A 20088-nucleotide genomic window follows, 5' to 3' on the forward strand; every position below is an offset into this window, starting at 1 on the left:
TGCAATACAATAGCAAAACCAAGAGTAAAGCTAATTATAAAAATCACTTAAGACTTAAATCAGCCCAACCTGGGAAAAAAAACCCCAAATACTTCCTTTAACAAATGGGTAACTTGGCGCATCGAACATTTACGTTCCATCTGCTCCTGAGGTTTTCCCGTAAGTAATACTGTCTACCTCATCTTTCTGCAGCTCCTTTATATTGCCATCCAGTGTTCTGCTTCCCACAGCATGCCCTCGCTCTGCACCTTGCCCCTGTTTATCTACCTTATCAGCTCAGGAAGAAATTTGGGCAAAAGTCTTCCTCTGGTCACCGATATCTCTGGGAACCGAACCCATTAAGATATTTCTGACCCCTGCTCCTGCTATTTTAACTGTCTGTTGTACAGGAAGGAACTGATAAAAATAGGACTACAATGCCCTTACAGATGAACTAGCAAGAGGCTTGATTGTGATTGATGCCTGAATAAATATACAATAACAGGACCTACATTTCAACACCGCTTTTGATAGAAGGCAAGAAGTAGTGTTGGTTTTCACTGGCTGGACTGCAGGACTCTTTTCTCAAATACCTGGGAAGTGCCTTTGATTGAAGATTGTATCTTCTACTTGTAGTCTTTTTAAATAAAGAACAGGAGGTGGTTAATAATAGGTAAGAATGAATATTAGTATTATTTTAAGAGGTACAAAGGTGCATTTCTTCCCATGGGTGCTTACGTATGGCCCACCCACAAGCCCAAATGAAGGTCTGAAGTCCTCTAAGTCCAAGTATCTTCCCCACAGATACTCAACACCACAGTGGGTTTATTGGAAAAATAAGCAGCATCCTAACAGCTCTGTGGAAAACAAAGGGGCTGGACTTGGAGTTTGTGGTGGGGAGAGGAGGGCTGGGATTGCCCACGTCTTTGTCAGCTCATCGCTTCCTCGAGAGAACTTGTTCTCAACTGACATTTGGGTACAGACTTAGTCTATGGAGTGGTTTCAAGAGTAAAGGCACATTAGCCAGCTCATTGCTGGGTTTGGATAGCAGCAAGAGAACACAGTATTTGCAGCAAATAATTTCAGATGGTTTTCCATGACTCCATTATACTGCAGTACAGGCTGAAGCCTGCCTGCATTCTTTTAATCCGTCTCAATAAAGTAATTATTAATGAGTGATGCATTTACTGTCCCAAACAGGAATTTCGGAAGAATTTCAGGAAGCAAACTCAGTGCAGTTTTTATTAACCTTCCTCTTTTTGGAGAAGAGGGCTTTGAGTGTCCTGAAATCACACATTATCAGCTCCCACTTGAAGTAACACAGCTATCTATTCCACTTCCACAGTATCTCAAATACGCCCCTTCTTATCCTGCACAAAATAAGACACCTACTTAGCTTTCCAGTGCAGTGATCCAGCAAAGTACTTAAGCAAGCACATAAACTTCCAAGCAAGCGAACAGTCCCACTGGCTCCTTTGAAATCACTCAGGAAAGTAAGTCTGCATCTGCTCATTACCTTGTGCGGACCATCTTGCTAAAAATAAGTTCATGGTAATACTTGACACTTCCACAGTGCTTCCTGGGCTGAAACTGCTGTCCACGTGGCAAGCAGTGAAGAAAGCATGTAAATATTACCAGCTTCATTTAAAAGGTGAAGGAACTAAGGCAAAGAAACCAGTTACTTCCTGCTCCCTGTACAGTGAGACAGTGTCAGAGCTGGGACTCCCCTTCCCTGTTCCCTCACCCATATGCTCCATCCTTCTGGCATGCAGGTGGCTCTCTAACTGGAAGCACAGCCGGCACACACAGCAGCTGCCTAGCAGTCTGCAGGTCTGCAAAGAAACTTTAAAAACTCTGTTCTGTGGTCTGCAGCAATTAATACAGATCAAATACTATAATTAAAAAGTCCTATAATTCAACTGTGATACATACCAGCATTATATCATTCAGAAAGCAGAAGGCATAGATCTCCTTGAAGATATCTTACTCACGTAGTAACTGTTCTCTTAATTTTGCAGGCATTCTGACACACACATGCAACCAGCTCTCACAAACCAGACACCTTTCTAAGAGCACTCACTCTCCTCTACACCAAGAACCCATGAGCCGAAAGTTCAGCTCCTGAAGAAACCAACACATGTACTGTATCTCACTCTTATCCGCTTCTCTTTCCAAAATACAGCTGAATTAAGATTATTTCACAGCACTCATTTATGTGCAATTGCCTTTCATGTACAAGCGAAAGCACAAATCACACGGCTTTGTAAGGAGAGGGTGCAGCAACTTAATGGAGTTCTCCTCAAGAGTTCAGCACACTAAGAAGGTAACACCAGCTTAGTAACACTGTTTGAAATCCTGCCATGGCCACTTTCCACTACCTGCTTTATACAGAAAGCACTTTAGTTCAAATGGGACATCCTTATGGTTACACAATACAAGCATGCATACCAAGCCTGTCGATTCACCTCTCACTCTTTATTATTAGCAGATTTTACTAATTCTGTTCTGAAGTTATCATTCAAGAAGGCAGTAAATCCCACTTTAGGGTACCTAGATCAAAACTCAATTCAACCCCCAAACCAAAGCACGGCAGCAAGAAAGTACAAAGCACCTACCACTATCAGCTTGGCCAGTTCAAAAACTGGAGCACAACTGCAGGAGCAACCCAGACCCTCCTGCAGGCAGCACACACTCCCTGTTTTATGCGCCAGGGAATGAATCAGAAAGCCAGCTGACTTTGAGAAAGTCTGTGTGAACGGGTAACACAGCAGAGCTCAGACCCTGTATCGTGCAACTGAGACTAAGCTATCTCCCAGCTGCCCTTCTCTTCCTCAATTTCAGTGGGATTTAAATGCTTGCAGGGTGACATCAAAATCACTGTGTTTAAAGTCATTTAATACAGCATCTCAGTGCTTAGTGTCACTGGGGTAGTTGCCCTCTTCAGCAGGGAGAAGCAAGAAATCCCAGCTCAGAGCAGTCAGCAACGCATGAGCGCCACACACAAGTGATTTCTTCATTCAGACCTCAGCATTCCCCATCCCTAACGAACCAAAAGATAGTAACAAGTCCTGTGGTTTTATGGTACTATAGCTCTGGATTAGCACAGGTGTAAATCAGGGCTGTGACCCATATTTTAATACCTTTTCTTCTCACTGTTGTGATGATTCGGTTGTGATTTGAACAGCGTGCCATTCCAACCAAGCTATGAGAAATAAACTCTCCACACTATGTTTTATAATGTAAAAATCGGGTTTTGCATAGAGCTTGTAAAATCAAGCCAAACATACCTAAAAGAAACTGAAATTTCCCAAGGCTGCCTTTATTCAACTGCTGATGACACTGCTTGTTATTCCAGTTCATATAGATGCACGATTTTTTTCCCATTGCAATTTAAAGTATTTTTGAATCCGAATGAAAGATAAATTCAGTGGGCTACTAACCAAATGATGCATACCCCCAAGCTACACAGCAAGAAAGTACTACTTAAATCCAGGCTGAATTTAAGCAGACACATAAATCTTACAAATTTCACAAGGGTGAAAGTGTGCACTTAAGATTAAGGCAAGAATTTACTGTTGCTTTTGCAAACAGGTGAATGACATTTTAAATAGACATATACAAATATAAAATTACAAAACAACAAAGCTATGTCCATGATGACTGCTGACAAGCAAGCAACAGACAACTCAAAGCTTGAAATACTAAGAGAGGAATTCTATTTAGAGTGCTTTTGTTTTTAAAACCACATCCTGGAGAAGCAGTGAGAAATATGGTGCTGATCTGCACACCCTGAATTAAGGAATGATACTGAGAATTATCTCCTAGTAAGTCTAAATTCAGCACAGAATAAAATTACAGTGTAATTGGGGTGGGGGTGGAGGAGGTGTAATTGCTCTAAGAAAGGAGAATTACAGCTACTCAGCTGCTAAGATTTCAAAGTGCTCAAAAATCACAGCTCTGTTCCATCACGTTTAATTTTTGTAAATATATTAAATTCAGTCATGTCGGTGGATTAAAATAATATAGTAGACTGTATCAGACCAGACTTTGGCAAAATGTGATACAATCCCTTTCCAAAAACCTAAAATTGGCTTGCCTGTGAGGAATACTGCATAGATGAATAGTGGTTAAAGGGCTATAAACAAATAGAGTGCAGCAGCACGAGGGAAGTGCTAGTGGATTGCCACAGGGATTGGTATTAGGATCAGTTTTGTTTAACATCTTTATTAATGACCTGGAAGAACGGGTAAACAGTACATTAATTAAATTCACAGATTTCAATATAGTGAGAGGTGTTATAAACATGACAGTGGGGAAAGAAATTATGCAAAAGGAGGTTAGAAACACTGAGAGAAGAAAACGGCATTCCAAAAAAAAATGCGGGCTAATATATCTGAGAAGAATTAAAACACGTAAATAATCAGTGAGAGGAAGAAACCCAAAGCCCGTTAGGCTAATATAAAAGACCCAGGGGGAAGCAGCTGACAGCAAATTATGTATGAGCTTGCAACATGAATGGGAAAAAAAGAAGGAAATGATCTAGGCTCCATACATGGATGTACTGCAAGACATCAGAACACAGCAGGACACATGGCTGGACTTCCTGCAGAAGTCATGAAATACATAGTTGCCAAACTACATCAGTATTTCATCTAGCCAATTATATCCACTTAACATACAGGATGTCAGTGACAACCATGAAGAATACTGGGGGTTAGTTTGAGCCTCCCATAAAAAATAGAATAAGCAAACCCAAACCAAACCAAACAAATCCAAAACCAGGCAACCAACCAGCCAAAACCCAATACATGGGAACGTATTAAAACCTCACCAGAAATAAGAAATAACAAAGAGAAATCTGAAAGGATTACAAACAGTGAGTATATACTGTAATTGACACAGGGCCTGAAAAGTACAAGAATATAAACATCATAAAAGGTACAAGAAACCTTCAGGCTCATCTCAACAAACATGGTACAATTTCGAGTTTTAAAAACTTGAACATAGAAGAATATACACAGAATATCAGTTCCCATTACTAACACCTACTACACTAACAAACAATCTTGAAAGGAGTTAACTAAAACGCCTTCATTCATTAAAACTGGGCAAACCATTCAAAAATACAGCATAGGAGACAATCCTGCAATAGCAGAACGACTTAAGAGGTCTTTTCCATCTCTAACTTCAATGATTCCATAAGAGACAATAAGCAGAGAGACAACCTTCTGCAAAATTAAATCACCACGAATCAACTGGAGATTGAAAATTAAATCAGAGGAAAGTATTTGCTTCTTTGTAAGCATTAACATTAATCACATGCAAAAGTAAAATATTAGTTGATTCGATTCTCTGTGCCTTCCAGACTCTGGTCGAAATGAATCAATGCAGGAAGAGTGATTTCTCTGATAACTGGGGAAATGATAAGGAAGGAGGAAACAGTAAGAAAGAAGAAGAAAAAAAACCAGTAGAACAAGCTGGTGAAAATGAAATTACCAAAAGAGGACTAGAGAAAACCACGTTGAGGGCCTATTTCTTCTGAATTCCTAACATGAAGATTACATGTAAAATTCCACTGTGGTAGCTTTGAAACAGCACTATCTGAAGATGGCTAGAATTGGAAAGAAAATAACCTTGGACAGTGCAAACTAGGACTAATTTAAGTGGCTGTTACTACTAGTCTGCAAACCTCTGAAAAATGGCTTTCCTATACGGCACCTTCAAATGGTTAGCCCTCTGGAACAGCCCAGGTTTGCTGCAGGAAAAAGGTGCTAACCCAGCAACCCAGCTTCTCCTCAAGCCACAGGCACAATGAGTTTGGGAAGCCCTTCTCCTTCAGCACAAAGCCTTTCACATGAGCGGCTAAACAATGGCAGAAAGGGACCAGTTCTCAGTGTAGCCAACAAGAACTCAGCTGAGGACTTCAGTGGAAGTGAAGCCCAGGCCAGTTTTGCCAAGGCTGGGAATTTAAGCTTGTGCACTGAAGAAACTGAGGCATATACCATGGGAATACAGAAAAACCAAGGCATGAACACAGTGAGAGGCAAGCACAGCAGCTGAGACCAACCCTGCTGCCCCAGGACCAGGGTTTTTTCCCAGACAGAAGCCAAGACTTAGTTCTCTAGTTCAGGGACAGACTTCAGCAAGCTGGCAAAGAAATACAAAATCAACATAAGGAAAACTTAACAAAAAAGAAATAAAACCAAAGGAACGGTATAGAAAAAAACCAACTAGGGATCTGGTTTGTTTCTTCTGATACATTTTCAAAATAGATACTTTCCTCCTACGGGGAGGAAATACTGTATTTAATGAGAAGCATAAATCATTATGCTTTTATAGTAAGTAATATCTTCTACAATGAAGCTACATTGAATTCTCACTACATATGCTGTTTATTGTTCAAATTTTACGGTAAGTTCTAATAGTGGAAGTGTTACAGTTTGGGGTTTTTTGTTTATATTCCACCAACTCTTATTTTTTTTACACATACATCAGCAGAAATCTGCCTGGCTTTCTATCTACTGCAGAAAAATACGCACGATCTTAAGTGACCCTTTAAAAGTTACGGGGACAGGTCTACTATATAAAATAGTTTAAAACAGCCCCCTGTGATCAAACCTCGAGTTTTAATGCTTGCATGTAAAGGTTGGGGCAGGTTCTTCTCATCCAGGACACACCTAGCGAGTGGTCTGCTGTGACAGGATCCATCCTGCAGCCCTGGTTCACCCTCTATCAGTGTGCAGCCACAAATGTCACTAACTTAAGCCATTTTCTATAGGACTGCAATTATTTTCCTCTTTCTATTTTCCCCATCTTACAGCAACACAATCAAGACGTAAACACAACAAAAGTGCAGCAGACACATCACTGATTTCATTGCCATTTAAGACAACCCTAGCAAGCTCTGTGCCATGGACTGATGAGGAAAGCACATTAAGCACTTGCAACAGAACATCCAAGTAGACCTGTTTTGCAGCCTGATTAATAGAAACAACCTCCAAGGACTAATCACAAGTCGAGCCCTGTTTTGTAGATTAATAGAACAAAGGCACAAGAGAATAGGGAAGGTTACAGGACTGGAATATAAATAAGAGAACATGTACACTCTAGGTAGTTTGACTGCTAGTAATTATCAGCTACAGGCACATCCTTAGAGTGAGGTCTCACTGCTCTTCGCTGAAGCAGCTCACTTGCAGATGGACAATCAGCCTCTGCATCTCTGAATATTTTATTTGTATTTTACCTCCAAGATTTAGGAAACAAACCCAAAATCCTCCTCTGAAACAAAGCACAGTTTCATCTCACACTTTAAGTATACAACTTAAATTTCTGTTGCTATTAAAGGATTATAAAATTTGCAGGAAATATACTTTTCAGCTATATATATATATATGGATCAGCAAATACAGTACTAATATACAATGAATGACTGTGACTCAAAACACTGCTGCCACTGCAATAGGGTAGCAGATACTAAGACCCAGCAGAGATCCCAAATATCCCGAGGAGGTGTGCTGCTCCTGCTGTGCCATCCTGGCCAGCGGATTTTGCTGGCCCTGGCAGGATCCACTGCATGAGGAAAAGCTCTTCAGCCAGGTTAAAGTCCCACAAATAAATGCCTTTGAAACAAACTGCAAGATAAAGAACCTTTCTTTCACTACCTGGAGTTTTGCTAAAGATCAACAGCAATTAGAAGTTACGCATGACCTATGTGCAGTGTCTACATAAACACCATATGGAAAATGATGGAACTTTTTCATGCCTCTGAGAAAAACTACTTTTCTGCTGTTGAAAGTATTCAGTTTGAGTGGCTACAACAAAATGTAGTGAAGATAATGGCAACATAGACTGCTTCATCTGTGCCTGCTTCAGAGTTCAAGACCAACTGCAGGCACCACTTGTAGCCAGTGCTTCCTTGAAACACGTGCGATCTGCTGTCAAAAAACCTGAACGAACTAAAAATGTCCTTCTAACTTCAGGAAGGATCGATTTCAGTATCTCTTTATCTACAGAGAGATTAAACAACATTTTGAGATGACTTCCACTTGACGTATTTTCGTATTTTCTAAGCTTCCCCAAAAGCTGTCTCTCTTCCTCTGCCATACACACAAGATCATAAGCAATGTCATTCTTGAACTTTATAAATCTAGGAATATATAAACAAGGATCTTCAGGTTAGGCAATGGAAGACATTCTTCCTTAAAATGGTACTTCCTAGGTTTCTCAACAAAATACAAAACCTGTGTTGTAGTCACAAACAGAAGAGGGAGAGAAACCTACTTAAGAAGTGAAAAACAACTGCAGGGACTCATAACCCTGGAGATGAAAGTGTATTGGGGCATCCCATATCAAAACCAGGAACATGTTGGGACTACAGCTTTCAGACTAGCACTCAGTTTGCTTTTCTCCCATTTTCCTGCGATGCAGGACATGGAAATGTCCCAAGGAGCCCAGATGGAACATCAAGAGAGGTGTTAAAGAGAACACCTTTCTCACGGGTTTTTTTATTACATTCCCAGTTTTGGAAACTAGATGCGTTAAAATCTATGCCAGGAAAGGGAGACCAAAAGATTCATCCTTCCTTCTTACATAAAACTTTCTTATATAAAGATTGAGGCAATACACAATCCCTAAGCCTATTTCCAGGGTACAAACCCGTAAACCTTAATCAAGAAAGCAATACAGTCGGCAGCTGCAAACATCGGCTTTTGTCATAACGTACACTGATTCACAGTTGTACACAAATAAATAGGCTGTTTGAAGAACCAGACCACACAACTCCATCAGTCCTCCCCACCCAGCAAATGCTGCTGCAGCATCAACACGGAAGGCAAGAGCTCTCCAGAAGCAGAGGACAGCTAGGCTGGCAGATCTGCAGGCACAATGCTCCGGTACTCACCCCATAATTTGCAACATAAATACAACACCACGCTTGTCAGATGATTTCAAATCACCACGAGCTCATTTACTAGAAGCATTATTTCTTTCGCCAAAGCGGCCACAGGCACAGGGTTTCCAAGCATGGCATGCATGTCAGTATGTAAGGCAAACAGCTAAGCACATACATTAAAGGCTACTTTGTTCAGTGTTTATCTGAAACACCAGAGGAGAAACACAGAACAGAGTTACTAGGTAATAACTCCCATTATCTTTTTCTCTCAGGTACACTGCACATGCAGGCTGTAAAATGATGACCTTGTCTGTGCAAGATTAACCGAGAAGGTAGCGAGGCATCGCAGCTTGTGGGGCCTTCTGTACTTACTCAAGGGTTTATGCAACTCAGACACATCTACGAAGGCACAATGATAAGCTGTTGGTATCTTTCTGCTTGTAAACCACTGCTTAAGCCTTCTCTCTGCGTGCACAGACATAGCTGTCAGCCATACGAAAATGCTGATATTTAACTAGTAGAGTCAGTATTCTACGTCAGTGACTCTCGTACTTCAGATGCACACAAACCATAATATCGATTAGCACCTAAACATTTTAGAGGTGGTTATAAACATCCACAGGTCTCATTGATTTTCCAACTGAATCCATAAGCGTTGACCACTTCTGAAATAAGGTGCCAGATCTATTCTACTGACTGGATTCTCTTGAAAACCTGATGAATGTAGCTGTCACTCTTGACCTTTATGTCTATGCTCAGATTCACGATCAGTGTTCTCTTATTTGAAGTGCTTGTGCAATTTCTGCTTTATTCCGTAGTCTCTGTGAATTACTTTAAGCATTTTATACACGTCAGGGTAAAGTTAGCACTCTGATCAATAAGTATTAGATAAATACGACCCAAATCATCTTGAAGACAGTCATGAGAAATCTTGTCCTTCACTGGGAGCTAACAAAATGTAGTCACTTGCTACCTGACTTCTTGTATTAAAAACAAATCCAGTTTTTCAGAAATAATTTCTCTTTCATTTGTATCTCTATCACCGTCAAATCGTAAGAGCTTTATCACCAGCTCTACCTGAAGCAATGTAAATTCTTCCAGTTTTTTTCTGTTTGTCCTGAATAGACACACTACGAAGCAAGCCACCTACAGACTACACCGGTATCATACACCTGAGTACATAGGACGAGACCGACCTTTTCTCCTGTCTTCCCCCTGACTCTCTTATTCATTCCACCAACTCTTGCAAAGAAACTTGAAAGTATCCCTATTTTTCTAATTACAACTTAACTGGATGTAGCTGGTAATTACATGTTTAATAACAGCTTATTACGAATATCACTGAGTCAGTGAAACTACCATGTCTCAAACATGACATTTAGGCACCTTATTGAAGTGGGCGGTTGATAAGTGCACTGTGAAGGTATCAGCCCACGTCGTCTCTTTTCACTCAGGGTCACAACTCCTGACTTAAAAATCATCCGTGTATCTAGTGCTTTTAAACCAGCAACACAGCTGATGACTCCCCAGCAAATGCACTGATACGTTGTTTGGATCTAGATATCCCTCTGGAAACATACATGCATTCATACACACTGGGCTGGATGGGCCTTGTTCTTCCAGTGATACACGTAGTCCGTACATCCCTACAGCAAAGTCTTGGTCGCCCACTTAGTTCCTTGCTGGAGTCTTAAGGGAGCACCCAGCTGCTCCCCAATTCTTCTTGCTTAGGATATACAGGAAACAAAGGAAAGAAAGTAATGGGGCTTGAAGAGCACCAATGCAAAATCTGTTCTGATACTAGCTTGTCAAAGTTCAAGCCCCTCTCTTACTTCTCCGTTCCCCTACTGCGAAGATGGTTGTCCTCAAGTGAAGTAATCTTCAGTTAACCTAAACAGCATGGTATTTTCAGTTTTGCCTTTCTTCCCTTCTGCACTAGACATCCACAGAGAGGTATGGTGCACATGCGGGTAGAGGAAAATGGAAAGAAAGGAGTCCTGAACTGTGGAAGCTGCACAGAATTTATTCAAGCAAGCATCAACACACAGCACTGAGCCAAATCCTGTAAGGAACAGCGTATCTCCACATTTGGGTTAACTTTCAGCATCCCTCCTCTTCCCCCAGCTCCCATTCTTTCAGGGGGTTCAGACCCTATCCCAAGATGAAGTCTGTAGCAGCAGAGCTAAAAATTCCAGGAATTTTGCATCATCCTAGTTAATTCCCTCTATTCCTAACTCTGACCACTCTGTTACTGCAGTGTTCTGCACAAGGCAAGCAAACTTCTTGTTTGTGGACAGCTAGCAAGTGAAAAAACATAAGACCAAAGCAGAACAACCAACATAAGCACAACTTGTGGGGTTTTTTATGCACAAGTCGTATATCAAAATGACCTTGCTGCTGAGCAAACCACACTTCAACGGGAGACCACCATAAATAATTACCCCCTTAACAGCACAGCTCATGATTATTCTGGCTATTGGAGTTCATGCTGAATTCTAGGAAAATGGAGCAGGAATTAGAGATGCCAAGCAGATTCCTACCATCATCTGTTTGGCACTGCTCTGAAGGAATTCAAATCCCTGTTTCCACTCTGGGAAAGATTCAAAAAAGTTAGGAGAGCCACTGTTTTATGTCTGTTTTAACTGGCTAGACTTCCAGCCACAAATAGACACAAACACAGAGTCTCTGTGTTACACTAGTAATGAATACTCTGGAAGTTAAGGCTTCATGATCTGCCCCAGTGCCCAGACGCAGAGCTTTCCAAAGAATTAGCTACAGGTTAGCATCATAGTATTAAAAATGACTTATGAGATAATACACTTAAAATTACAACATTCCACTATTGATTCAAAAGGAAAAAAAAGAGAGAGAAAAAGAAAGCTTTTATTTTTTTACTTAGAACTGTATCTGGTATCAAGGAGACTGAAAAAAAAAATAAATCAGCGACATTCCCAACAAGGCAAAAACGTAAATAAACCACTGCAGTTCCAGACCAGGGGGAATACATTCTTCGATCCTAAAATGAGAGACCTGAAGGACTAATGCCAAGAAAAATGAAACAGAAGCCTGCACCTTTAAACACAATCGTGCTACAGTGATGGTGTGTTTGTTTAACACACAGACGGAAGACTTCAGCCTTTGCCAATTCTTTTCTCAGTTGCCGACGTCTACTGCATAAATGCCAGAACTGCTGAAAAACTGGTACACCACCAACAATCTTGTCCAGCCTCCCCCTGGTTTCCTCACTACTCAATAGCAACAAAGAACTTTATTGCTGAGTAGCCCTATTTCTATTCCTCCCTTTTTCAGGCACAAGCTAATAGCCAACTAAGATTATGAAAATAAAAGAAATGAGATCCATTCCAACCCATCAGTATATCTGAATGCCATCATGTGAGTTGCCAATTGGTTTTCCAGTCCTCACGCTCAATATCTGCTGTTAATTTGCTTGCTATTTCAAGAACTTGAGGACTGTCAGCAAAATCCATGATGCATTACAAAACTTATAATTGAAAAGCAAAAAAATCAAGATCTGACGTTCTTCTGACAGGATAAACACTAAATCTGAAAGCACTGATCAGAGCAAGGGAGCGCCACTAACCTGGAGCTACTTGTACTAAAATATCATTGCAAATGAAGCAGAGAATGAAAGAGTGGTAGAAATAATTTCAAACTGATGCAAACCCCCAAAATTTACATGGGGCTAAAAGGGGAATAACAAAAATTGCACCAAAAGGTATTTTTAAAGGAGACGGCTGAACCTGTCCTTACTTCCTTAAGGCTGCATTATCTATGCCAATTAAAATTTTGCTTCTGAAAAACAGTTAAGGCACTTCCTCTGGAGTTACTAAAAAAAGCAAATTAAAGCCTTGGCTTCGCAGAGGTGAGCGACAGCAAGCCGTTTGTTCTTGACCTCTGGATCACCCTATAGATCAAATTCCTGGACATAGGAAAAACCCACTAGTATTCATTAAAAGCAACTGGGAGGCCAGCTTTGTGCTTCTGTTCTTGAGACCTGAACAAGCTACAACTTGACAAACGTGCAGGATATTGCTGAACAATGCTGCTGTTCCTGTCCGAAGGGAAGAGCTTTATTCCCAGCTTCATTCAGGATGAATTGATTTTCATCACAATGATGCAAATCGCAGTTTTCAGTCATTTAAATAGTCGATTTTAATCTTTTACGTTTGTGCTTTTCAGTTATTTCCATAATGCTGATTCCGTTAACCATTAAAATGTATTGATTTATACCGAATTAGCTTTTATATTAAACATTTTCTTCCCTCAAAAAGCTTCCTCTATCTATAGTTCTCTACAACAAATACATATGCTGAAAGCTTGGATCTTCAGTTTTACTTTTCAGTCTTCTAGCTATGGGTGGAATTTGTCCATATATTAATATCTAAAAATAATGTAAATGATTGCTTTATTGGATTATTTTTTACTTATGGCTTGTGTCTTTTTGTGGCATTTTAATGGAGAACAGGATTTAAAATTCCATAAATAAGCCTACTGCCTTGAGATTAATGAAATTAACCACCATAAATTTCTACACGCACAAAATAAAGTTCATCAGAATACTTTTTCATTTCAACTATTTTTGCCTTTCAAACCAACCAAAAAAAAAAACCCAAAAAACAAACTACCTGTAGAGCTGAACAGCAGAACAAAACAAAACAGAGAAAAATTATTCTCCCTGAACAATTGTTTCTGTCAAAACGTGGTTTAAACGAATTCTGGCTCCATTTAACTGCAGTTCTCTAGTGGTTTGAACACTCTTAAAGCTTCATTAGAAAACAGGCATTGCTAAAATATTTGTATTCAAACGTCTACAGCATACTTGAGTAAATTCAGTCCTTAGCATGGATGAACAATTCCAAATATAATTTAAAAAACCACACAGATTTTAAAATAACAACATCTGAATTTAAATAAAACTTATACATATTCAGCACTCAAAGCTGCAGGAAAAACAGACTGTCTCTCCTTATCCTTTTACAGACACATCAGTATGAGTTATGCTTATGTATACTTTACAAGGGGAACACTGAGATTTAAAAATTCATATATCCATTACTGTCTGTATTTTTTGTCCTGTTCAGTGAGTAGCCTCAATCTCAAATTTCCAAAGTAGAAAATGTTTCCATTGGAATCTTTGCAAAGAGTTTTGACTGCATAAACTACCCATTATTTCCCTACCAAACAAGCCAGATTCAGAGGACAAAGTCAGAAGGAAGAGGAAGGAAAGAAATGTCTTTGTGGATTGTTATCTAGAGACCAAATGGAAAACCTTCAGCCATTTTGCTCCTTAAAGGTACATCAAAAATCTCTCATTTAAGGTATGAGAATGTCAAGTTACGTTCTCCAGCTCTGAAAATGAGCAGAGCTCCCAATGTGATTCACGTCCCACCCTTGCTCTTTTCTCTTTTAGGGGCTGATACTCGTTTTCAACTTCCCTCCAGCTAATGCCATTTAATACTCTCAGAACCATCAGGCTAAATTCAAATTTTCTGCTCCTTGGAGGCTGTTGATATGCACCACCACACATTCCAATTGCAAATACACATCAATGCTCTCGTGTATTTTAAGTTATTTTCTACACAGAAATTCTACCAAATTGTAAGTTAGGAGGCACTATGTGAATTCTCTTAGGTCTTTAGAAAGCTTTCAGATGTACCCTGAGTAATAACATGTAATGAATATGGACTGATATTTCTTTTCTGTAGTTACACTGAGTTGGCAATTTACGTTTTCTAAATAGATAGATGACTTATAGCCAGTTTTCTCACTATTCTGGCAATTACTTCTTAGAAACCCCTGACAGGCTGAAACCTCCAGAATCACAGCTGTTATTCTTAGTTTGATCCCTCTTTTTAAATTAAAACCAGTAGCTTTATCAGCAAATGAGATTTTTTTTCCCTCTGGAGATACTTACAAAAATGCATATAAATTGAATATGCCAAGTTATCTCGTTTTTAGGGTTGGTGCATCTTCTGGGTTAATGACCAAGGTTCCACTTCTGCGACAGAACTAATTGGGGTAAGGAGGCCACAAATATATACAACACCAACACTGCTTCCTGCCTCCCTCCACCTCCCCCCCCCCCAGTGCTCTTCCTTTGGGGTAAAATCTGAAGATTTATAGTAGTAGAGCGAGGTGTGATTGGAGGGGAACGAGAAAAAAAAATTAAGAAGCGCTAACAGGCTTGTCTGATCATTCTGTCTCAGTTTCCAGGCACAGAACAGATTTGAAACAGATTTTTCTAGTATGTGATGTGACTTTCCCTTCCTCTCTCTCTCAAAGACCAACTAAAATGCAGAAACTGTCTGAATTTTCATGTTTTACAGGAAACCACATTATTTGGGGGGAGAAGGAAAGAGAAGACTGGATCTCTATGCTCCAAACACCGAACAGCTGATCTAAGAAGCTGCATTTGAAATGATAACCTCAAATCTATATCAACCCCTGCTCAAGACATGCTTCGATAACAGTTTCACAGCTAAACACAAATGAAACATCCTTCCGAGGGAGAAACGTGTACTTGGTTGGAGCTCAGCATGCCTTTGTAGCAATCTAGCTTCGTTTCCCACTGATTGCTAATTGGAAAAATCCAGTTATTAACAGATTATAAGGAGGAATAATTAAGATTTGTCCTCCATGACTAGGTCAGAGTACATATGCCATCCACTTGTTATGGTTAAAACAACTCAGTTCCTTGACGTGGCATCCCTTAGCATCTCAGAAAAAACATTCTAAATCCACACGTATACCTGCAAAATGAAAGAACTCCCAAATACAGGCAGAGACAAAGGGATAATAGATTGCCTATAGGTTATTACTAAAAAAAAATCATTTTAAATGTCTTGTAAGAGATGATTCCTAACCGGAATTAAGATAATCTTTCCCAATTAGCTGATACTGCAGTACTTAGAGGTTGGTTTGGGATTTTGGGGGGATTTTGGTCATTTTTTTAGCTAAGCAATGTCAGGCTGATTTAAACTACTAGCTAAAGGCTATGACTTAAATTTAAAGAATTAGTAGCTTAAGTCAAACATGTGAGATACAGAGCTAGAACACAATTTTCTAGCCAGCACTGATGTACAAAATATGACCTCAAAAAAGCATTGTCAGAAGTATCAGTGTGCATCACCAAGGGCTGCAGGCCAAGCAAACAGTCAATAAAGATGAGATGAAGGGGAAAATTTCTAATATCTGTATAGGTTTGCTCCATCCTTTGGTTCAACCCCTGCTATTCTCCCTTCCTCTCGTACTTTCACCTTTAAAGCAAGCCTGATGTCAAAAATATAAGCTTACAATAAACCCTTCTTATAGACGTGCATAAATTAGCACCTAAGTACTTCAGCTGACAATCGAGAATGTCGAGCAGCGCAATGATTATCACCGCCAATGAAGTTCAGGTTTCTGGTAGAGCTTGAAACGACTGTAGCTGGTTTTAGCGTGAGAATTTAAAACAAGTGTTACCCAAGACTCCACGCAGAGATATCAGGCACCACAATTAAAGAACATGTAGAAAAACCAAGGAAGAGTCTCCTTAGTACAAAACTGGACAGCACATGCTTGGCACAGGGGTGGAATGAGATCAAAACTGGCTTGAATTTTCCTTATCACGACCTTACAGATGAAAGAAAACAATGCCTAGAACTGATCAGAAATAATGCTTAACTTGCTGCCTTGTACCTTGTGCTGTGGGGGTGTTAAATGCTGCCATACTGATCTATTAGCACAGCAGACACAAATACCTAAACAGTGTACAAGAAATACAATGCAGCTTCACTAATAAATACTAAGATGCAGTTAACCCACAAGCACAGTGTGGATACTGAGTCCACAATTTTTTAAGGGCATTCAGCAGGCAGAATAGAAATAATTACAATTCCTTTTGTCATTTTTCAAGCACATGGCTAAATAGAGCCTATTTATCCACAAAAGAAAAAAAAAAAAGAAGTGGCAATTGTTTGAGGCTAGTTTACAGCTTAAGTTTGATACTGATCTGCAGGGCAACGCAACAAAGCAGCTTCATGCATTTTCAACAGGAATAATTCTGCTGTGGTTCAAGTAATGAACAGCAAAGAAAGTTTAAATTGAGACTTACCACGGGGCACCGTATATTCGGAATCCTTTAACTGTTACTTCTGAATCTTGTAAGTAAATACTATTTGTCAGGAGTGACTGAACATTGTCAAAGTCCTCTGGTTTCAATTTGGACACAGAGGGAAAGCGGTAGTAATCTTGTTTAACAAGGTCTGCCATGAATTCCTTATCAAATGTCAGTTCATGATTCCCAGCAATCACTATTTTATATTCATATGGTAGGTTTCCTGAAATAACAAAAAAGAGGACTTAATTAGCACATTTTCCTCCCACTTCAGCATTGCTGGCACAATAAGTAGACAGCTAGCAGTGACAGAATGAAATACCCCAGGTCTATGTGCATCTCCATGCCGAGCAGAAGTTATTAATGCTGCTCCTTTTCAGTTGAATGAAACTGTGTTAAAATGTAAAGTAATATCGCACAAAGAAATGTCATAATAAAAACCATGTACTGCAGAGTTAAACAAAACAAGCCGGTAGGCACCAAACCAGCTCCAAAGGTGGTACAAACCACCACCACTCCCTTGCTTTCAACTGAGGCCACACTGATTTAGATTAGCCTAAGATTAGGCAGCTGGTGCTGCTGGTTTTTAGATTATGCTGTTATTTTGAGTCATGCCATTTATTCCAGACCTAGCCTGTTTTCCAAAGCTTCAATTCCCTTGCAATGGACTTCCACTTCATTATTATTACTCAGTTTATAGCAGTATCTCCTTTCTGTAAGAAGCACACGTGGAGAAGAAACCATGGAACTCAGGCAAGTGAGACACAAGGTGGGAACAAGGAAATGTGGTTCATTAATTTATGCTGTTATAAGCATGCAGGTTTGATCACCCCAATTCAGAGCAACTATTCCCGTTGTTTGGAAGGAAGGAGGCACGGATCAGGCTCATGGAGCCAGATTTTTGGAGTTCAGAGACAGGTTTGCAAGCACTCGTTACCAACAGCCAGTGCCAAATCTTCCAAATAAACATACTGGGTGTGCTGAGCTCCCTTAAGAATATGGTCCCATACTGTGGTGTCTTCACAGAAGTCTGGTTCTTTTACAAAACCTGTCTCACTGTGACTTGCCAAAAATCACACCTAAGTTTGCATCAAAGCTAATTTCTACTGCCTTCACCATAGCCTGATTTCCTTGTCTTATAGCAAATCATTTACTTTGGTGTTTAATCCTAATGATCATTTAGAGAGGGCTGGTTCTGTTGTTTGGGTTTTTTTCCATAAAGACAGCAAAATATATGTGGAAATGTCTTTGTGGGACCCCCTTCTAGTTCTGGTACTCCCAACTCCCTGAGGAACACAGATGCTACATATTTCTCATGAACATGGTCCTCCTAAATAGATGTGGCTTTGCTAGTTTAAATCTTGTCTTGCAACTTTCAAAACTGTTTGGGTTTGTGTTGTTTTGTTTCTTTTTTTTTAGGTAAGTTTCAAAGCAAAGATGCAAGTATTTACAGTCAGATTAACTTTCCCCTAAATAAGACTTATGGGGATCCAGTCAAAACCATCTGGTTTTCAATATTTACAGCATAGAAACAGGAATTACACAAGATATGTATACAAACATCATCGCTGCAAAATTAGTTAATTCTAGATAGAAAAACTAAAAAGCTACAAATTCCCTGGGGGGAAACACTCCTCCCCCCACCCCCCAAAAAAAAAAACAAACAAAAACCGAACTTCCAAGAAGTCTTCACAGGCACCTCATATCTGAACAAAATGCAGATCACACATATTCATAACTTTGCAGTGCTGCATTAGAATAAAAGGTGGGGGAGATGCAATAAATGCTCCTCCGAAGTTTATGCCTCACTCCTTTCCCTTCCCCTCTGCTACGGGCTGTTCTGCAATTCATTTTTATTTAAAAACTCAGTGTGGCAGGTACCTACAACCCCTTCTCTCTGTGACTCCTGGGCACAAGGTAAAATTGCTGGTTTCTCCTCTCTCAGGAACCATAAAAGATACCACCGGCATGAAATTTGATACACTTGTCGTAACTATCCATCCCCCAAAACAAGCTAGATGTGATAAAATTCTCAGAAAAGTAGAATGGAGGAGTTAAATTCAGGTTTCTGCCAAGCTGTCAGCATTTGCCAGTCTTAGCAGAGAAAACGTCTCCTCTTACTGGATAAACGTCCAAGTTTTACACTTGCTCCCACTTCTATTTTGATAAATTAAGTCTGGAACATTTTTGCTTGAAGTCAATGTTGGATTTTTTTATCTTGACACCTTGAAAAAGAGGGCTTGCCTTGAAAACACACAGGACACCAGTAGACAAAACAGTGGTGGCATCATGATTATTAGAACATACATACATATGACATTATGCATCTTAAATAAGCACCTGAAATCCATAGGGAAAACCAAACAGTATTTACTGCAATTAGAGCCTCCACTTGGTCACCTCTTGAGAGCCCGGATGGGGGGACCTGAGAGAGAACAGGGGACATGGCCCCACCAATGAAACTTAAGCACCAACACTGAGGAATAAGGCAAAACATGCCCCGAAGGAGAAACCCCATGGGGATCAAAGTTCATCGATATCTACGTGCAAGCTCTAGCTCAGCACACCCACTGCCTGTGAGCTGGAGAGTAACCAGGGCTGGCTGCAGATGCAATGGCCTACAGTCCCAGGTCCCCCATCCAGGAATGAGACAAGACAAGCTTCACTCCATACCTGTACACACTTTAATACTGAGCACAGGATGGGCACCAAGGTCTGGCCTGGCTCCCTACCTAGCTCCCTGACTCCATAACCAGTCACATTTTGCTGGCAATGAGCAACACCACCCACTAAAACAAACGCAGCAAAAGCCAAGCCCAAGCAAAGGGGAGCAGCAAGAGGAAGTCTCATCCATTCCTTTCCCCTTCCCTGAGGAAGGGCTATATAGCACTAATCACAGTAATAAATTACCTGCGATCACATTAGCTATTTATTCATCGCGTTCCGGTTTTCCCTTCCTGAAAGGCCCTGTGGCAGTGCAGAACGTTTCTTTTCTCGGACACAATTTATGAAATACTTTTGTGTGTTTTCTTTGGGCAGCCCTGCCCTTTGTCTATAATCTGCTGACCTTCTGTGTTTAATATAGAAGCATAAACAGTCACAC

General features: G+C 40.1%; 1 protein-coding gene across 1 annotated transcript in view; it reads right to left on the bottom strand.

Annotated features, from left to right (window-relative positions):
• Window positions 1-20088, bottom strand: part of MPPED2 (metallophosphoesterase domain containing 2) — a 95553-nt gene that overhangs the window by 27180 nt on the left and 48285 nt on the right. Inside the window, exon 3 of the mRNA XM_010020981.1 lies at window positions 16983-17208. Coding sequence (XP_010019283.1) covers window positions 16983-17208 — 226 coding nt within the window. The remainder of the gene's footprint in view (window positions 1-16982; window positions 17209-20088) is intronic.

Source organism: Nestor notabilis, unplaced genomic scaffold (assembly GCF_000696875.1).
Source record: "Nestor notabilis isolate BGI_N333 unplaced genomic scaffold, ASM69687v1 scaffold13618, whole genome shotgun sequence".
Taxonomy (NCBI): Eukaryota; Metazoa; Chordata; class Aves; order Psittaciformes; family Psittacidae; genus Nestor; species Nestor notabilis.